Consider the following 12,881-nt stretch of genomic DNA (forward strand, 5'->3'; position numbering starts at 1 on the left):
TTTAAATATTTTGTAAGTTTTATTATTTGTTTAATACCAAATATGTATTAAGCAGTATTGAAAGTCAAATTATTAATAGCATTTAGACATTAAATTTTTTATAAATCTTTTAAAATTTATAAACAATTAGAACTTTACTATTTATAGATATTTTGAAATAAACAAAATTTCAAAACCAAAGAATTATTATATAAGTCCTATAATAAATAAAAATTGTGTTCAATCTTCATCATAATCATTTATTCGATGTTGTGTTAAGAATGCAACATCAAGCATAGCTTCTGTGTCTAATAGATCCTTTACATTTAGATATTTAAAACTTTCTTCATATGCATATCTTAAGCTATTGTCGTCTAACATCATTTTTGATGAGGCTAAAGCAGCTATGCAGTTCTTCATACGAGCAATTGCTTTTCTTTCATGCTTGCTCACTTCCTGTAAAATATGAAATTATACTGAAGCCTTGCTATTGATATGAGTGAAGTAACAGGTCTTTTTACAGCAATTTAGATGATTAGAATATTTGGGGATGGAAATTATTTTTATACATTCAGTACAGATAAGTAATTTACAGTGATTTGATTCAAGGAGGACCTAACTCACAGTTGCCTTGACATAAATATAAGATATAGAGAATGCATTATACACATTTGTTGTGCTACCACAGTATAAAAATGATCTACATGTGAAAGATAATTTTGTGATACAATTTCCTCGGTGCAACCAGAATCTAAGCAGAGAGTGCGATCACCTCCAACAAATAGTAAAATAAAATTAATATTTCACACAAATTTGAGTTTAATGGCAAAGGTAGGTATTTGAAACATTTACTGTTACCGGTGAACTGGTATCTGGATTAACATTTCTTTCTTCATTGGTAAGTTCCCTGGGGATTGGACTGATCCAAATAAAGCCATTGTTGCCTATGATCATTGATATACCAAAGGAAAAAACATGAAAGTGGTTCTTTCTTCTTCTGATCAATGATGGGAAAACTTTTACCATAACACCTTGTTGTAACTGTAATAAATTTTTGATGCTAAATATTTTAAAAGTATTATTACATAAAAACATAATTTAAAATATAAGTACTCTGCAGATTCCTCATTATTTTGAGATGTATTTAGTGGATGGAAAGGAAGATTATCCGTACCCATATTCTCAATAAACATAACCAATGCCATCTTTGGATTTTGGTCCTGGGTTGTCTTCTTCCATAACACAATAGAATAATTGTTCAATACTTGATTACAAATTACATACGAGATGTTAGGAACTAGCGTGACTGTGTGAGGTGGAATAATATAGAGAAATGTATATAAATTTACCTTGCCATACTTTAAACTTCTTGTATGTAAGGATAAAGAACCATCAGAGTATATACTTTGAACTTCTGCACTTATTAGATCTCCTTCTTTTAGAAGCTGTCGCATCATTTGTTCATCCTCAGCTGACCTTCTTCTCTTTAAAAGAATATATAATAGGATATTAGGAAAGAAAGTATACAATATAATATATTTAATTTTATTATATTATATTCTTACCAATTCACCGCCAGGCAGGTTCACAGATGACAATTGAAGTATTGAATCTAACCGGGAGTTAGTTTCCACTTTCCATCTTTTCTGTTGCACTTCAATGATACGGCCAACTACTACATCACCAATTTCACCAACATATCTGCTCTTCAAGGGATGTACACATATAAGTTTATTAACTTTTTGCATAACACCAGCCACTGATGATTTTATGTTGTTATCTTCTAAATAGGTACCATGGCCTCTGAAGTAGAAATTATACATCATAATTAATATTTTGAATCAAATCTTAATAATATTAGCAATAAATACAAGTCTATAGGCACAAGCTGAATCTTTACAAACTTAACTACACATCAAAAGTAAACATGTGTTGAGGTTATATTTCTTAGTTATAATAACTAAAAAGTAATTTTAAGTTATGACTTACATAGAAATATAAATATATAGTTTCAGTACATAGAAATTTAGACTGCTGCCTATCTACTAATATATAAATTTCGTTAACTACCGCATAAAATCTCCAAGACCACATATCACTTCTCCGGGCGTGAAAAATCGGGGTATTTCGTTATTGGATGCAACGCTAGGATTAACTCTTTCAGATGCGAGTTTAATAGAAACATGGCCAGACATTTTATATTCTCAATGACGAAGGAATATAATATAATCCAATAATTTTTAATGTTTTGAAACAAAAAGTAAGTTCTTTAATCTGTACCATGCATTATCATAGAGTAAAAAAAAGACAGGACAGGTGGTTTAGTCAAGTTACCTTACCAGTAGTGTATATAGAAAGTAGAAAACTAAATTTGTATGAAAATGACAGTTCATGTCGAGAAACTGATAGATATTTCTACAACAATTTCTAACAAAAATGACGGTGCATTAATTACGTCCCTTCTCCATTTGTATCTATTAATACCTGTTTATAAGATTTCTTGATAGTTTTATTATCTAGTACATACTTATTCTCTTTGTGCACTGTAGCGCTCATTAATCTAATAATTCTAGGCTTTTATTTAGTAAGCAAAGCTAATATCTTCGTAACTATTTTTCCACATAACTCCGCTTCACGTAACGTAATCCAGCTTTGTCAGATCTATAACAGTAAAGTGTTTAGTTATATTGTACATTTAATTCACCTCAGGTGTTATGTGAAACCTTTTTTTATATATATCTCTTCCCTTTCACTCCCAAAATTCCCCCGAACGTTGATATTCTACATGATATATTTTCAAATACCCACCACAAATCAAATGATTGAATGCTGAATAAAACTCAAGCTTGTCAAATATTACCTTACAAGTTTGAGATCTTTAGTGGCAAACTCAGGTAGCCATATTTTTGTATCGGCTTAGATATATAAACATATTAAATAACTATTTCCATTTTGTTGTTCTTGTTTAAAATACTTGGCTTAAAAGGCTTGTTACCAGGTCATAAAAAATAAAAAAGGTATTTCAAGTCACTGTCAAGTGTAAAAACATTAATTTATCTGTCTATCACTACTGTGGAAGTATTTTTCGACTTAAACATTCATTCATTATTATTAATATTTCCAAAATTCATAATTATTAGTTTAGCGATTTAATTCAATAATGATTTATTATTATTCAATCATGTGTTGATCGATTGAAAAAGTATTGTTCCCGTACACATCGCAATTTGCATTGAATGTTGCTTATAATAAATCGGCTTTTGAAATAATTAAAGTAGTTTGTTATAGTGTAACTTCTCATGATGTCTGCCATAAATGCAGCGCCTATCACAGCGACTGACAGTTTGTCGCAGGCTTTAAAGGCTAATATAATACCCAACCAGGAGTATTTATTGCAGGTAATTAATAATGGTTTATATTTTGTATTACATGAGTATTAAATTACTGTAGGATGAGAAATAAATAAATACACACACACATATATATATATATATATATAATGTATATGTATAAATATCAATTGATCTCTCCTACTTCTATTGTTCACAATTGATATAAGGGCTAATTATAGGGTTCAGTTCTTGATTCAGCTGTTGAAGTGTTACTCCATCGATTAAGAGGTCTTTGTGACAATGTTGATGCTGGACCAGAAACATTTGATGATCAAGAAGTTTGTTTTAGTTTGAGAGACCCAAGTCAACAGGTAAATAATATAATATTTTTTGAATAAATTTTTCAGATTAATTAGAGATTTAAATTTAAAATAAAGTATATTTTTGAATAATCCACAGAAAAGCTGTTCTAAAAATGATCTATAGTTATAAGTTTAAAAACTAAAGAATAAAAAATTTTGGTGAAATTTATAATAATTTACAAATTCCTATGTTACAAAGTAGGAGTTTCCATATGCAAGAATTTTAATACTGTACAACAATGGTATAGTAGATTCTGTAGACTTCACTAAGTCACTCATAATATGTGCAGAACCACCTAATTAGCATGAATTCTATTGTTATTTCACCATACATACAGTTTTATTGTTTTTTATATAGGTGTTATTCTACTAGAAAGCCAGTTTAAAATTTGAATAGCTGATTTGGATTGGTAACCATATTTATCTAATATTTATTAATAATGTACCAAATGTATATAAATTTGACATTGAGTTTGAAAGTAATGAAAACAATCAATAGATATGTAATTTCTTATATTTCAGGCGGTTCCTCTTATGTTAAGGGTGAGAAAGGCGTTGGATGCTAGAGATATGCCTTATCAACTACGATATATTGGTCAGCCAGATTTAGGAGACAAGAATAGACCTACAGTTGTAAGATCTAGCTTAGATATTGCTTGCAGTGGAATGCTTATAGAGTTTCTAAATGAACTTGGCTGTAGAATTGAATTTGAATATAGTGTTAAAGGTAGATTTATATCTATAATTGTTATTATATCATGCATTAAATTTTTCTTTCATTATTATCAATCAAGCCTTATAATTTTCGCATACAATATTTTGAAATTGCCGCTATAGATCTTTTCTATAACAATGGAAAATATTGTCTAGGTTCCAAGTTCAGTACCTAGAAAAAAAGACATTATAATACACAAAAAGATGTGAATTTTTTTCCTCCATTGGGATGATTTCTAAGCAAAAATATATTTTGTTTAATTTTAATAAGAACTTTTCTCTGCAATTCCAGGTTACATGTTTAGAAAGGGTAGAATGAAAATCACAGTTGCTAAAGTGTTCAAGATTTCACAAAGCTCAATGCCACCAGAGCCAATATCTCAGAGTTATTTAGTTGAATTGTCTGTAAGTACTACAAATAATGTAACATTACATACCTCTTTTTGGGGCTTCAAAATTTTAAAAAAGCTATACTCTTTTTTTATATGTACCTGTTTTTTAACTTAAATAATTGATGACAGGGTAAATTCATGTATTTTTTGCCAAGAACCCAATCTCTGTGACTATGATACTAATAGCAAGATTAATTCATTATTATTTGAAATTACTATTCCTGTTGAGTGTATTCACTTTCAATGTCAAAAAATATACCTAAATGTTTCACACTTGCTTGTAGGGCGATTCAGCTACAGTAGTGTTATAATGAAAATTATATATACGCATTAGTTATTTATTGTTTACAATCATCAACGGAATAAAATGGTATTACCTTAAAAATGCTTCAAACGCTTTTAGAATGTGAAGAGATTACATATTATATAGTAATATGACACCTGAAAGTAATACAACTGCTAAGGATATATAATTTTTTTTACTAGCCACTAGGTCTTTTGTGCCAGTCAGTAGTTAGGATCTTGTTGAGGATCCCTCAATTAGGTTGAAGGAAGAGCAGCATCTTCCTTTCATCAAACACAATATGAATTTTCTCTCAAAAAATTGCTTCTACTATGCTATTATTATACATAAGTTCAGTGCAGTCTACTGAGTTCTTCTGGGCAAAGTATTGACTGCATACATACTATAGCAAAACCTCAGGTTTTTTTTTTCGTTAGCTAATATTGTATGCTTTATATATTTCAACCTAATTATAGAAAGCAATTGTGTTTTCTTAGGTTTTGGCACCTCAAGGTCAAGATGCTATTGGGGAAGACATGCGCGCATTTGCCGACCAACTACGACCATTAGTACAACTGGATAAGATTGATTATAAGAGATTAGGTCACATGGCTGTAACGTAATACAAAATAATTCAAGACATTTTATGACACAATTGTATATGTTTTAACAATTACTAATTGCGTTTTAATTCCTAAATCCAAGGATTACATGTAAATTATGTACTTATTCTCTGAAACATTAAAAAAAAAAATTCTTGATTCTCACAATTTTATTGGGCACACTTTCACTAGAAATAATCTTATAGATTCGAAATTTATAACATTTTGTATCAACTGAATAATCAAAATTCGTTGAAATATACTAATATTTAAAACGTCACCATCAAATGTTTATTTGTGCGATTTTATATACAAATATTTGACAATAACATTTATATTGTCAAACCGTGGTAAATCCACTGGGGCTTGAGACCAAATCACTTTTCGACCTAAACCATTTTGAATGGGAATGACATTAACATATGCTTTGTCACATATTAAAGCCCAAAACATTCGAATCGTCTGCACAAGTCAATATTGTAATAAATTAATACTCAATTCCTTTTAAGAAGTTTTGATGATGTTGAAGATGTTACAAATAATACTACGTGATTTTAAATGCTTTTTATTCATACAAAATCTGGATTCTTTTTCGTATTTATTATAGCATACTGGTCCTCTTCATAGTCCATATCTTCCCGTTTTATTCCATGAACATAAGCAAAGTTACCAAAGTATAAGCAATTTTCATATTTCAATGGAATAAATTCTAAAAATAAAAAAATAATTATGCATTAAAATTATACATCTAAATGCGTAATTAACTCGTAGACATTTCTCGGCTAAAATGGTAATCGCTCCTCAGACCGTGCCTTCCTGATTGTTACTTTAAATCACGAAAGCATTCCCTATCGTGTAGCGCCAAACTGTTGTACCAGATCAGTTCAGAATTAAGTTGACTGGATGGTACTTGGAAGCGGTTATTTGTTTTGGCTTGGTATCTTTAATATTGTTGACTTTTCTATACAGAATAAAGGCTGTAAAATTTATGTAAAAAATTTACGATTGCTAGTAATTAAAACATCTAATCGCTAACCTAGAGTTCTACTAAAAATTACAATAAGCGCCATCTAGCATATAAATTAATAACACGACTTTTACTTGAAAACTTTAAGTTGAAATTACAGTTTTTAAAATTGCTGTGAGAGCTAAGAATTCTTATGTATTAAATTTTGTTTAACCTTAACTGTTTTTATACTCTTAAATGCCTAAATTAGAGCAAAAATACTATTTATTTAATTAATACATTTATCTACTTACCAGTACCGTGAATGCAGTTGTACAAATCCATAACGCAGTGATTGTCAAATATATATGTGGTATTTGCATCGAAGTTAAAGGCACAAATCTTTTGAAAATATGTAGGACAGATTCCGCATCTATAAGCAGATGGTTTATGAAAACACGTTTGGAAAATTTTCTTCAAATCAAAACCATAAACAAATCGGTCACGTTCACAAGCTACACACAACTATAAAAGTGATATCGAATAAATCTAAGCTCAGCATTTTGCAGTGTTCAGAGCGGTTTCAATCGAAAACGCCTGCATACGCCCAATAAATGTAATTACCTAGAAGATTTTGTATCGGCGGTTGATTCTATTATAATCGGGGCGCTATCGGGGCTAATCTTAGGGAAAAAATAGAAGAAAAACTGTTAACTGACCAACTTAGAACAATAATAAGTCTAATTAGTTACCCGTTTGACGCATTCGCTGTGCATTCGATCCATACTTATGAATTTTTCCTTCTATGTGCCCAATTAACACTTGCTCGTACGGTGAGCTAAATCATCGTGAGGAAATTGGTAAGTTTTACATCCAAAATGGACGTGTTATAAGACACAGAAGGTGCTAAAGCCTTGCCTGTACGTAAAGAAATATTATCAATGAAACAACCCATAAATAGTTGTAACACCACTGAATATATGAACAAAACTTATATTCATTATCGAATATTTTTATTTTAAGGCCACAATAAGGACCTTACCCTGTTTGGAGAGTATTACATTTTTATAATTCACCTGTGTCCATCCGGCGCAGGGTTCTGTTTATACTCAATGCCTGTATTGTCATCGTAGCTGGCGCATAAACATGTACCTAAACCAAGAACAATATTTTTGAAATAATTTACTTGGTTGATAAATTTGTTATGTGTCAATCATGAATGCAAATAGCATGTTTTTCACACTCGCGACAGAGAGTTTCATGACAGTTCTTTTTGTCCATTCAACAACCTGAAACTTTCTGTGTGGGGTAGTAGCAACCATATAAGTTTAACCCTGCTCAGACTCAGGTTTGTTCGTTTGCTGCCAAGAAAGATCCTATTGTCGTGTTTCCTCAATTTGAAGACTCTCTCCTTAGCGCTTCATACAGCCTCAGTATGCTTGGGGTTGCAAACTGAAAGTAGTCCAATTCCGCAGTCATCTGGAAGAAAAAGCCAAACTGGCTTCCAAAAAGCTGGGTGTTGTGGGCTAAGCAATATTTCACTAAGGTACAACGTATGCAGCTCTACCAGGCTCAGGTGTGACCTCATATTGAATATTGCTCGTATCTCTAGGCCGGTGCTCCCAAATACCAGGTTCTTCTTTTTGACCAAATTCAGCAAAAGGCTTGTCAAATTGCCAATCTCCAACGTATTACTGATAGGTCTGATTCTCCCTCTTTACGCAGAGACATAGCGTCTCTATACGTTTTCTACCCAGTGTACTATGATCAGTGTTCCGAAGAATTGTTTGGGTTTATCCCACCCAACTCGATACAACACCATACGAGCCGTATCCATTCAAAATTTCATGAACATCACCTTGATGGCTGGTCTTCCACAGTACGCTTCACAAGACTTCTTTAGAGAAGAAGAGAACTAGCAAACTGTGGAATCGACTCCCGGTATGGGTCTTCCCTGAGAGATAGGGACTCCAACTATTCAAAGTTAGAGTGTAGAGTCCCTTAAAGGCCGGGAACGCTACCACTAAAAATGGGTTGCGATGGCTGCCCTTTTTGGGCATCCCGTAGGCTCATTTGCTCCGCTATTATATATTTTAAAAAACAGTTATTTATTTTTTGACTTTATCTTTAAAAACATTTGTTTTGTAATTGTCAGTTCGGCTCAATATTTAAATTTAAAAAAGCAATTTTTTTATTTTCCTTTGAAAATTTTAAAATAATTACATACGGAAACACAGCAGAAACATCTTCCATGCTATCCATGTCCTGGAGAACATTATTATAAAATCTTATCAATTAATTAAAAAACTTATCGCTTTATTGAATGTGTAATTCTAATAAAAAATTAAATTTTACTTATTACTTTTCCATCGTTAATTTAACTCGCATGTAAGTAAAGATAGAGCTTGTTTATTGTCTATAACTTAGCAGTTATTTGCTCAAGAAAATCTATCATTTTAGTACAAGGTACCTAGAGGCCAAGCCTAGAGAAGTACTTAGATCGTAAAAGGAAGGCGCAGGCGCATATAAACGCGAGTAAGAACGTGGCACGCATCGCAATGCATGAGTCATGATCCAACTTATGGCTGTATATTTTTTTCCAAATATGCGGCAGACTTCTTTATCGAAACGGGAATCTAATGGTTTATGATTATACATAAGTATGTGAACGGCCAGCTCCTTCCTCATATTGTTTTTGTTTTGCTGAAATCTTTCTTATAAGAATTACAAAAAAGATCTCGAAACAGAAATATTATGAGATACGTCTCTATACAGTATACGTAAGTAACTGTACCTTTTATTAAGATAAATGGGGTGCACATTAAAACATTTTATATAAACGTAGTTTAGTAATTGTTACTCGGTATAGTTCGGCAATACTAAAAGCCCTTACTTTATGAATTTCTGCGTAAATGAAACAGACGAAATTGTTTGAAGGCAATTAGATTAGCACACTGTACCTACAAAGCTACAAGGTTTTGTTTGCTAAAAATCAAACATTGATCCCCCTCGGGCACAAGTCCATGGTCCATGTGGGCTATCTAATAGGTTAAGGGAGGTAGCTAGTTCTATGTACGTTAGCTAGCCACTAAAGGACGAATGACTGAAATGACTATTGAATTATTTTAGAATTACCAAATAGTAGCGGCAAATATTCGGTTAGCAGTACGAATCGTAGATTTTTCTATAAGAAGCGCAAAAGCGCAAGGGAACACCAGAAGAGTCATTTCTATAAATTCACAGCTTTTGCAGAGTTTTGGTATTTTAAATTACCTGAGCGTTAAATGTCACCTTCCAATTTAATAGTGGTGTAAATTTCAAAAGCGACACGAATATTTTAAGCCAAGTTTCGGCGCGTCAAGGCGAACAGGTAGCGGAGCGCCACGAAGTCTGGTTGAGTCGCGGCGCCCACGACTTAACTGCTTTCTACATAATAATAATACATGGCCGCGTCCGGTCCTCAAAGCCGTTATTTTATCTCTGGTTTCTAGTTTAAAATATAAAGAAAACACGAAAGTATCGAACAAAATTTAAAGCATCATATTCTTATCATATAGGTAAATGTGTAAGGAATAATTAAATAAAAAAATAGTTCCGTAATCCGTTGATAAAAAAATATTTTGTATAATTTTTTGTTAAACATTATTGTGTAAGCAAGTAAGCGAAAGAAGTTTTATAACAGTATACCTGTTTACCATAAACCGCAATATAGTTGAGTATTATTCAATCAATTATTAAGGTTTGTCGCAGCATTTACCGTGTAATGTTATAAACATCACCATCCCCTAAAGGTAAGTTTCGAACTTTTGGGTATTCTTCTGTGGATTAAAATTAACAATCGATATTTTTAAAAGGGAGAATGTTGCTGGTTTCTGTAAGTTTCGAATGGACTATAATTCAAAATAACACCTCATCCCGACTTTATTCATATTTTTGTAATAGAATTGCTAATATTATTTACACATACATATTATTTCATACGTTGAGAACACTGAAGCAATATTGTAGATAGGTATATAATTCAAGGTAAATGGAAGAAACCAACGCAAATCTATATTGTAGAGTGTAGTGTATTTTAATATCACATTTGCTTTACATACTACGTATTATCTTATATTTTTATAATGGGTTAAAAATTATTAAGGTAAATAAACGTTTATCATATAAAATCTATAAAAAAAAACAGTGTCACTATAACCTATTAATATCTGGTCTTCAGATTACTGTATCTGTTTCATGATCATTTTATGTTTGTTAACAGGCAAGTAGTCGTTCACATGCGTACACGTCGATTTTTTTGTGTCTAAGCCATGCCATCATCGTACGAGTAATGTTAAATGCGCACATAGAAAGTCATTCCGGTGCACAGAGACCTGCACGACCTCAGGGATGAGATTCGGATGTTGATACCACTAAGCCAACACCGCTCATAATATATTTAATAATAATATTTTTTTTTTTATAAAATAGGGGGCAAACGGGCAGGAGGCTCACCTGATGTTAAGTGATACCGCCGCCCATGGACACTCTCAATGTCAGAGGGCTCGCGAGTGCGTTGCCGGCCTTTTAAGAATTTGTACGCTCTTTTCTTGAAGGACCCTAAGTCGAATTGGTTCGGAAATACTTCAGTGGGCAGCTGGTTCCACATAGCGGTGGTGCGCGGCAAAAATTGCCTTGAAAAACGCTCAGTCGTGGAACGGCGGACGTCGAGGTGATACGGGTGGAATTTTGTATTCTGCCTCGACGTCCGATGATGAAACTCAGCTGCAGGTATTAATCCGAACAACTCCTCTGAACACTCTCCATGGTAAATGCGGTAGAAGATGCAGAGTGACCCCACATCTCTACGCAACGCCAAAGGATCAAGCCGCTCGGAGAGGGATTGGTCATCGACGATTCGAACCGCTCTTCGTTGGATACGGTCAAGTGGAAGGAGCTGGTACTGGGGAGCCCCCGCCCAGAGGTGAGAACAGTATTCCATGTGGGGCCGTATTTGCGCTTTATAGAGTTGCAAGCGGTGGCCCGGAGTGACGTACCGTCTCGCCTTGCTGAGCACACCAAGCTTTTTTGAGGCTAATTTAGCCTTTCCCTCCAAATGACCGCGAAACTGAACGTCGTTCGATATGTCAACGCCAAGTATTCCGATGCTGGCTGTGGCTTCAAGAAGAGTGTTTTCGAAAAGAGGAGTAGCGACAAAGGGTATTTTTTTCGCGGAAAACGCGCAAAGTTGTGTCTTCTTGGAGTTAAATTGGACTAGGTTTAGTCTACCCCAGTCTCTCGAGACTCCACGTAGTAGAGTTTCGACTTCAGACACAAGTTTGTTCCGGTACTCATCGACAACTGCCCGAGAAATACCTGCCCGGCCAGTGTAAAGAGTATCCCCAGTGCTGTCGTCCGCATAGCAATGAATGTTGCTAAGTTGCAACATGTCATTGATATGCAGAAGAAACAGGGTCGGGGATAGAACACAGCCTTGTGGGACTCCAGCATTCACGGGTTTAAGGTTGGAACATGCTCCGTCGACGACGACCTTGATGCTCCGATCGGCCAGAAAGCAGGAGATCCAGTCGCATAATTTCTCGGGAAGCCCGTAGGCTGGAAGCTTCGAGAGCAGTGCTCTGTGCCACACCCGATCGAAGGCTTTCGCTATGTCCAAACTAACCGCTAGCGCCTCCCCCTTGGACTCAATTGCCTCTGCCCATCTATGTGTAAGGTATACTAGAAGGTCACCAGCCGAACGACCACAACGAAAGCCGTACTGATAATCGCTAATTAGCTGGTGGCCCTCTAGATACCTCAAGAGCTGGCCATTAATAATGGATTCCATTATTTTGGAGAACAAGGAGGTTATAGCTATTGGACGATAGTTGGACGGATCAGAGCGATCGCCTTTTTTAGGGATCGGATGTATCGAAGCGGTCTTCCAGCACTTCGGGACAGTGCCGAGCGGGTACAGGTACCGGAATAGGCGCGTCAGGACCGGAGCCAACTCAGGAGCACAAGTACGCAGCAGAATTGGAGGGATACCATCCGGCCCGCTCGACTTATGAATGTTTAAGGAAGATAGTGCCTTGCGAACAGCACGTTGCCGGAATGTGATTTCCGGCATTGAATAATCACACCGCGAAATCGTCGGTGGTGATCCCCCTCGGTCATCCAAAGTCGAGTTGGACGCGAAGAGACAGCCCAAGACGTCGGCCTTCTCCTTCGCAGTATGGGCGAGCGAGTCATCCTCCCTGTGCAGCGGTGGAATGGATGGTTGACAAAAATT

At 34.5% G+C, this 12,881-nt stretch overlaps 2 protein-coding genes and 1 long non-coding RNA gene across 3 annotated transcripts; 1 reads left to right on the top strand and 2 right to left on the bottom strand.

Annotated features, from left to right (window-relative positions):
- Positions 1-218: 218 nt before the first annotated feature.
- LOC123706818 (exosome complex component RRP4) lies at positions 219-2,202 on the bottom strand. The gene is made up of 5 exons (XM_045656276.1): positions 2,050-2,202; positions 1,545-1,782; positions 1,329-1,463; positions 838-1,020; positions 219-435 (listed from the first exon to the last, which is right to left on the bottom strand). Exons 1-5 carry the CDS (start codon positions 2,172-2,174, stop codon positions 220-222), a joined length of 897 nt encoding a protein of 298 aa, XP_045512232.1. The 5' UTR covers positions 2,175-2,202; the 3' UTR covers position 219.
- An 831-nt stretch (positions 2,203-3,033) lies between these two features.
- LOC123707399 (mediator of RNA polymerase II transcription subunit 18) lies at positions 3,034-5,823 on the top strand. The gene is made up of 5 exons (XM_045657410.1): positions 3,034-3,377; positions 3,551-3,682; positions 4,196-4,400; positions 4,680-4,792; positions 5,560-5,823. The coding sequence occupies exons 1-5, from the start codon at positions 3,279-3,281 to the stop codon at positions 5,683-5,685; spliced, it is 675 nt and encodes a 224-aa protein (XP_045513366.1). The 5' UTR covers positions 3,034-3,278; the 3' UTR covers positions 5,686-5,823.
- A 1,153-nt stretch (positions 5,824-6,976) lies between these two features.
- On the bottom strand, positions 6,977-8,984 carry LOC123707400. Its single transcript, XR_006753492.1, has 3 exons — positions 8,838-8,984; positions 7,687-7,762; positions 6,977-7,043 (listed from the first exon to the last, which is right to left on the bottom strand). It is a non-coding gene; the product is annotated as an uncharacterized LOC123707400 (long non-coding RNA).
- Between the last annotated feature and the right edge of the window lie 3,897 nt (positions 8,985-12,881).

The sequence above is a fragment of the Pieris brassicae genome, chromosome 3, assembly GCF_905147105.1.
Source record: "Pieris brassicae chromosome 3, ilPieBrab1.1, whole genome shotgun sequence".
Lineage (NCBI taxonomy): Eukaryota > Metazoa > Arthropoda > Insecta > Lepidoptera > Pieridae > Pieris > Pieris brassicae.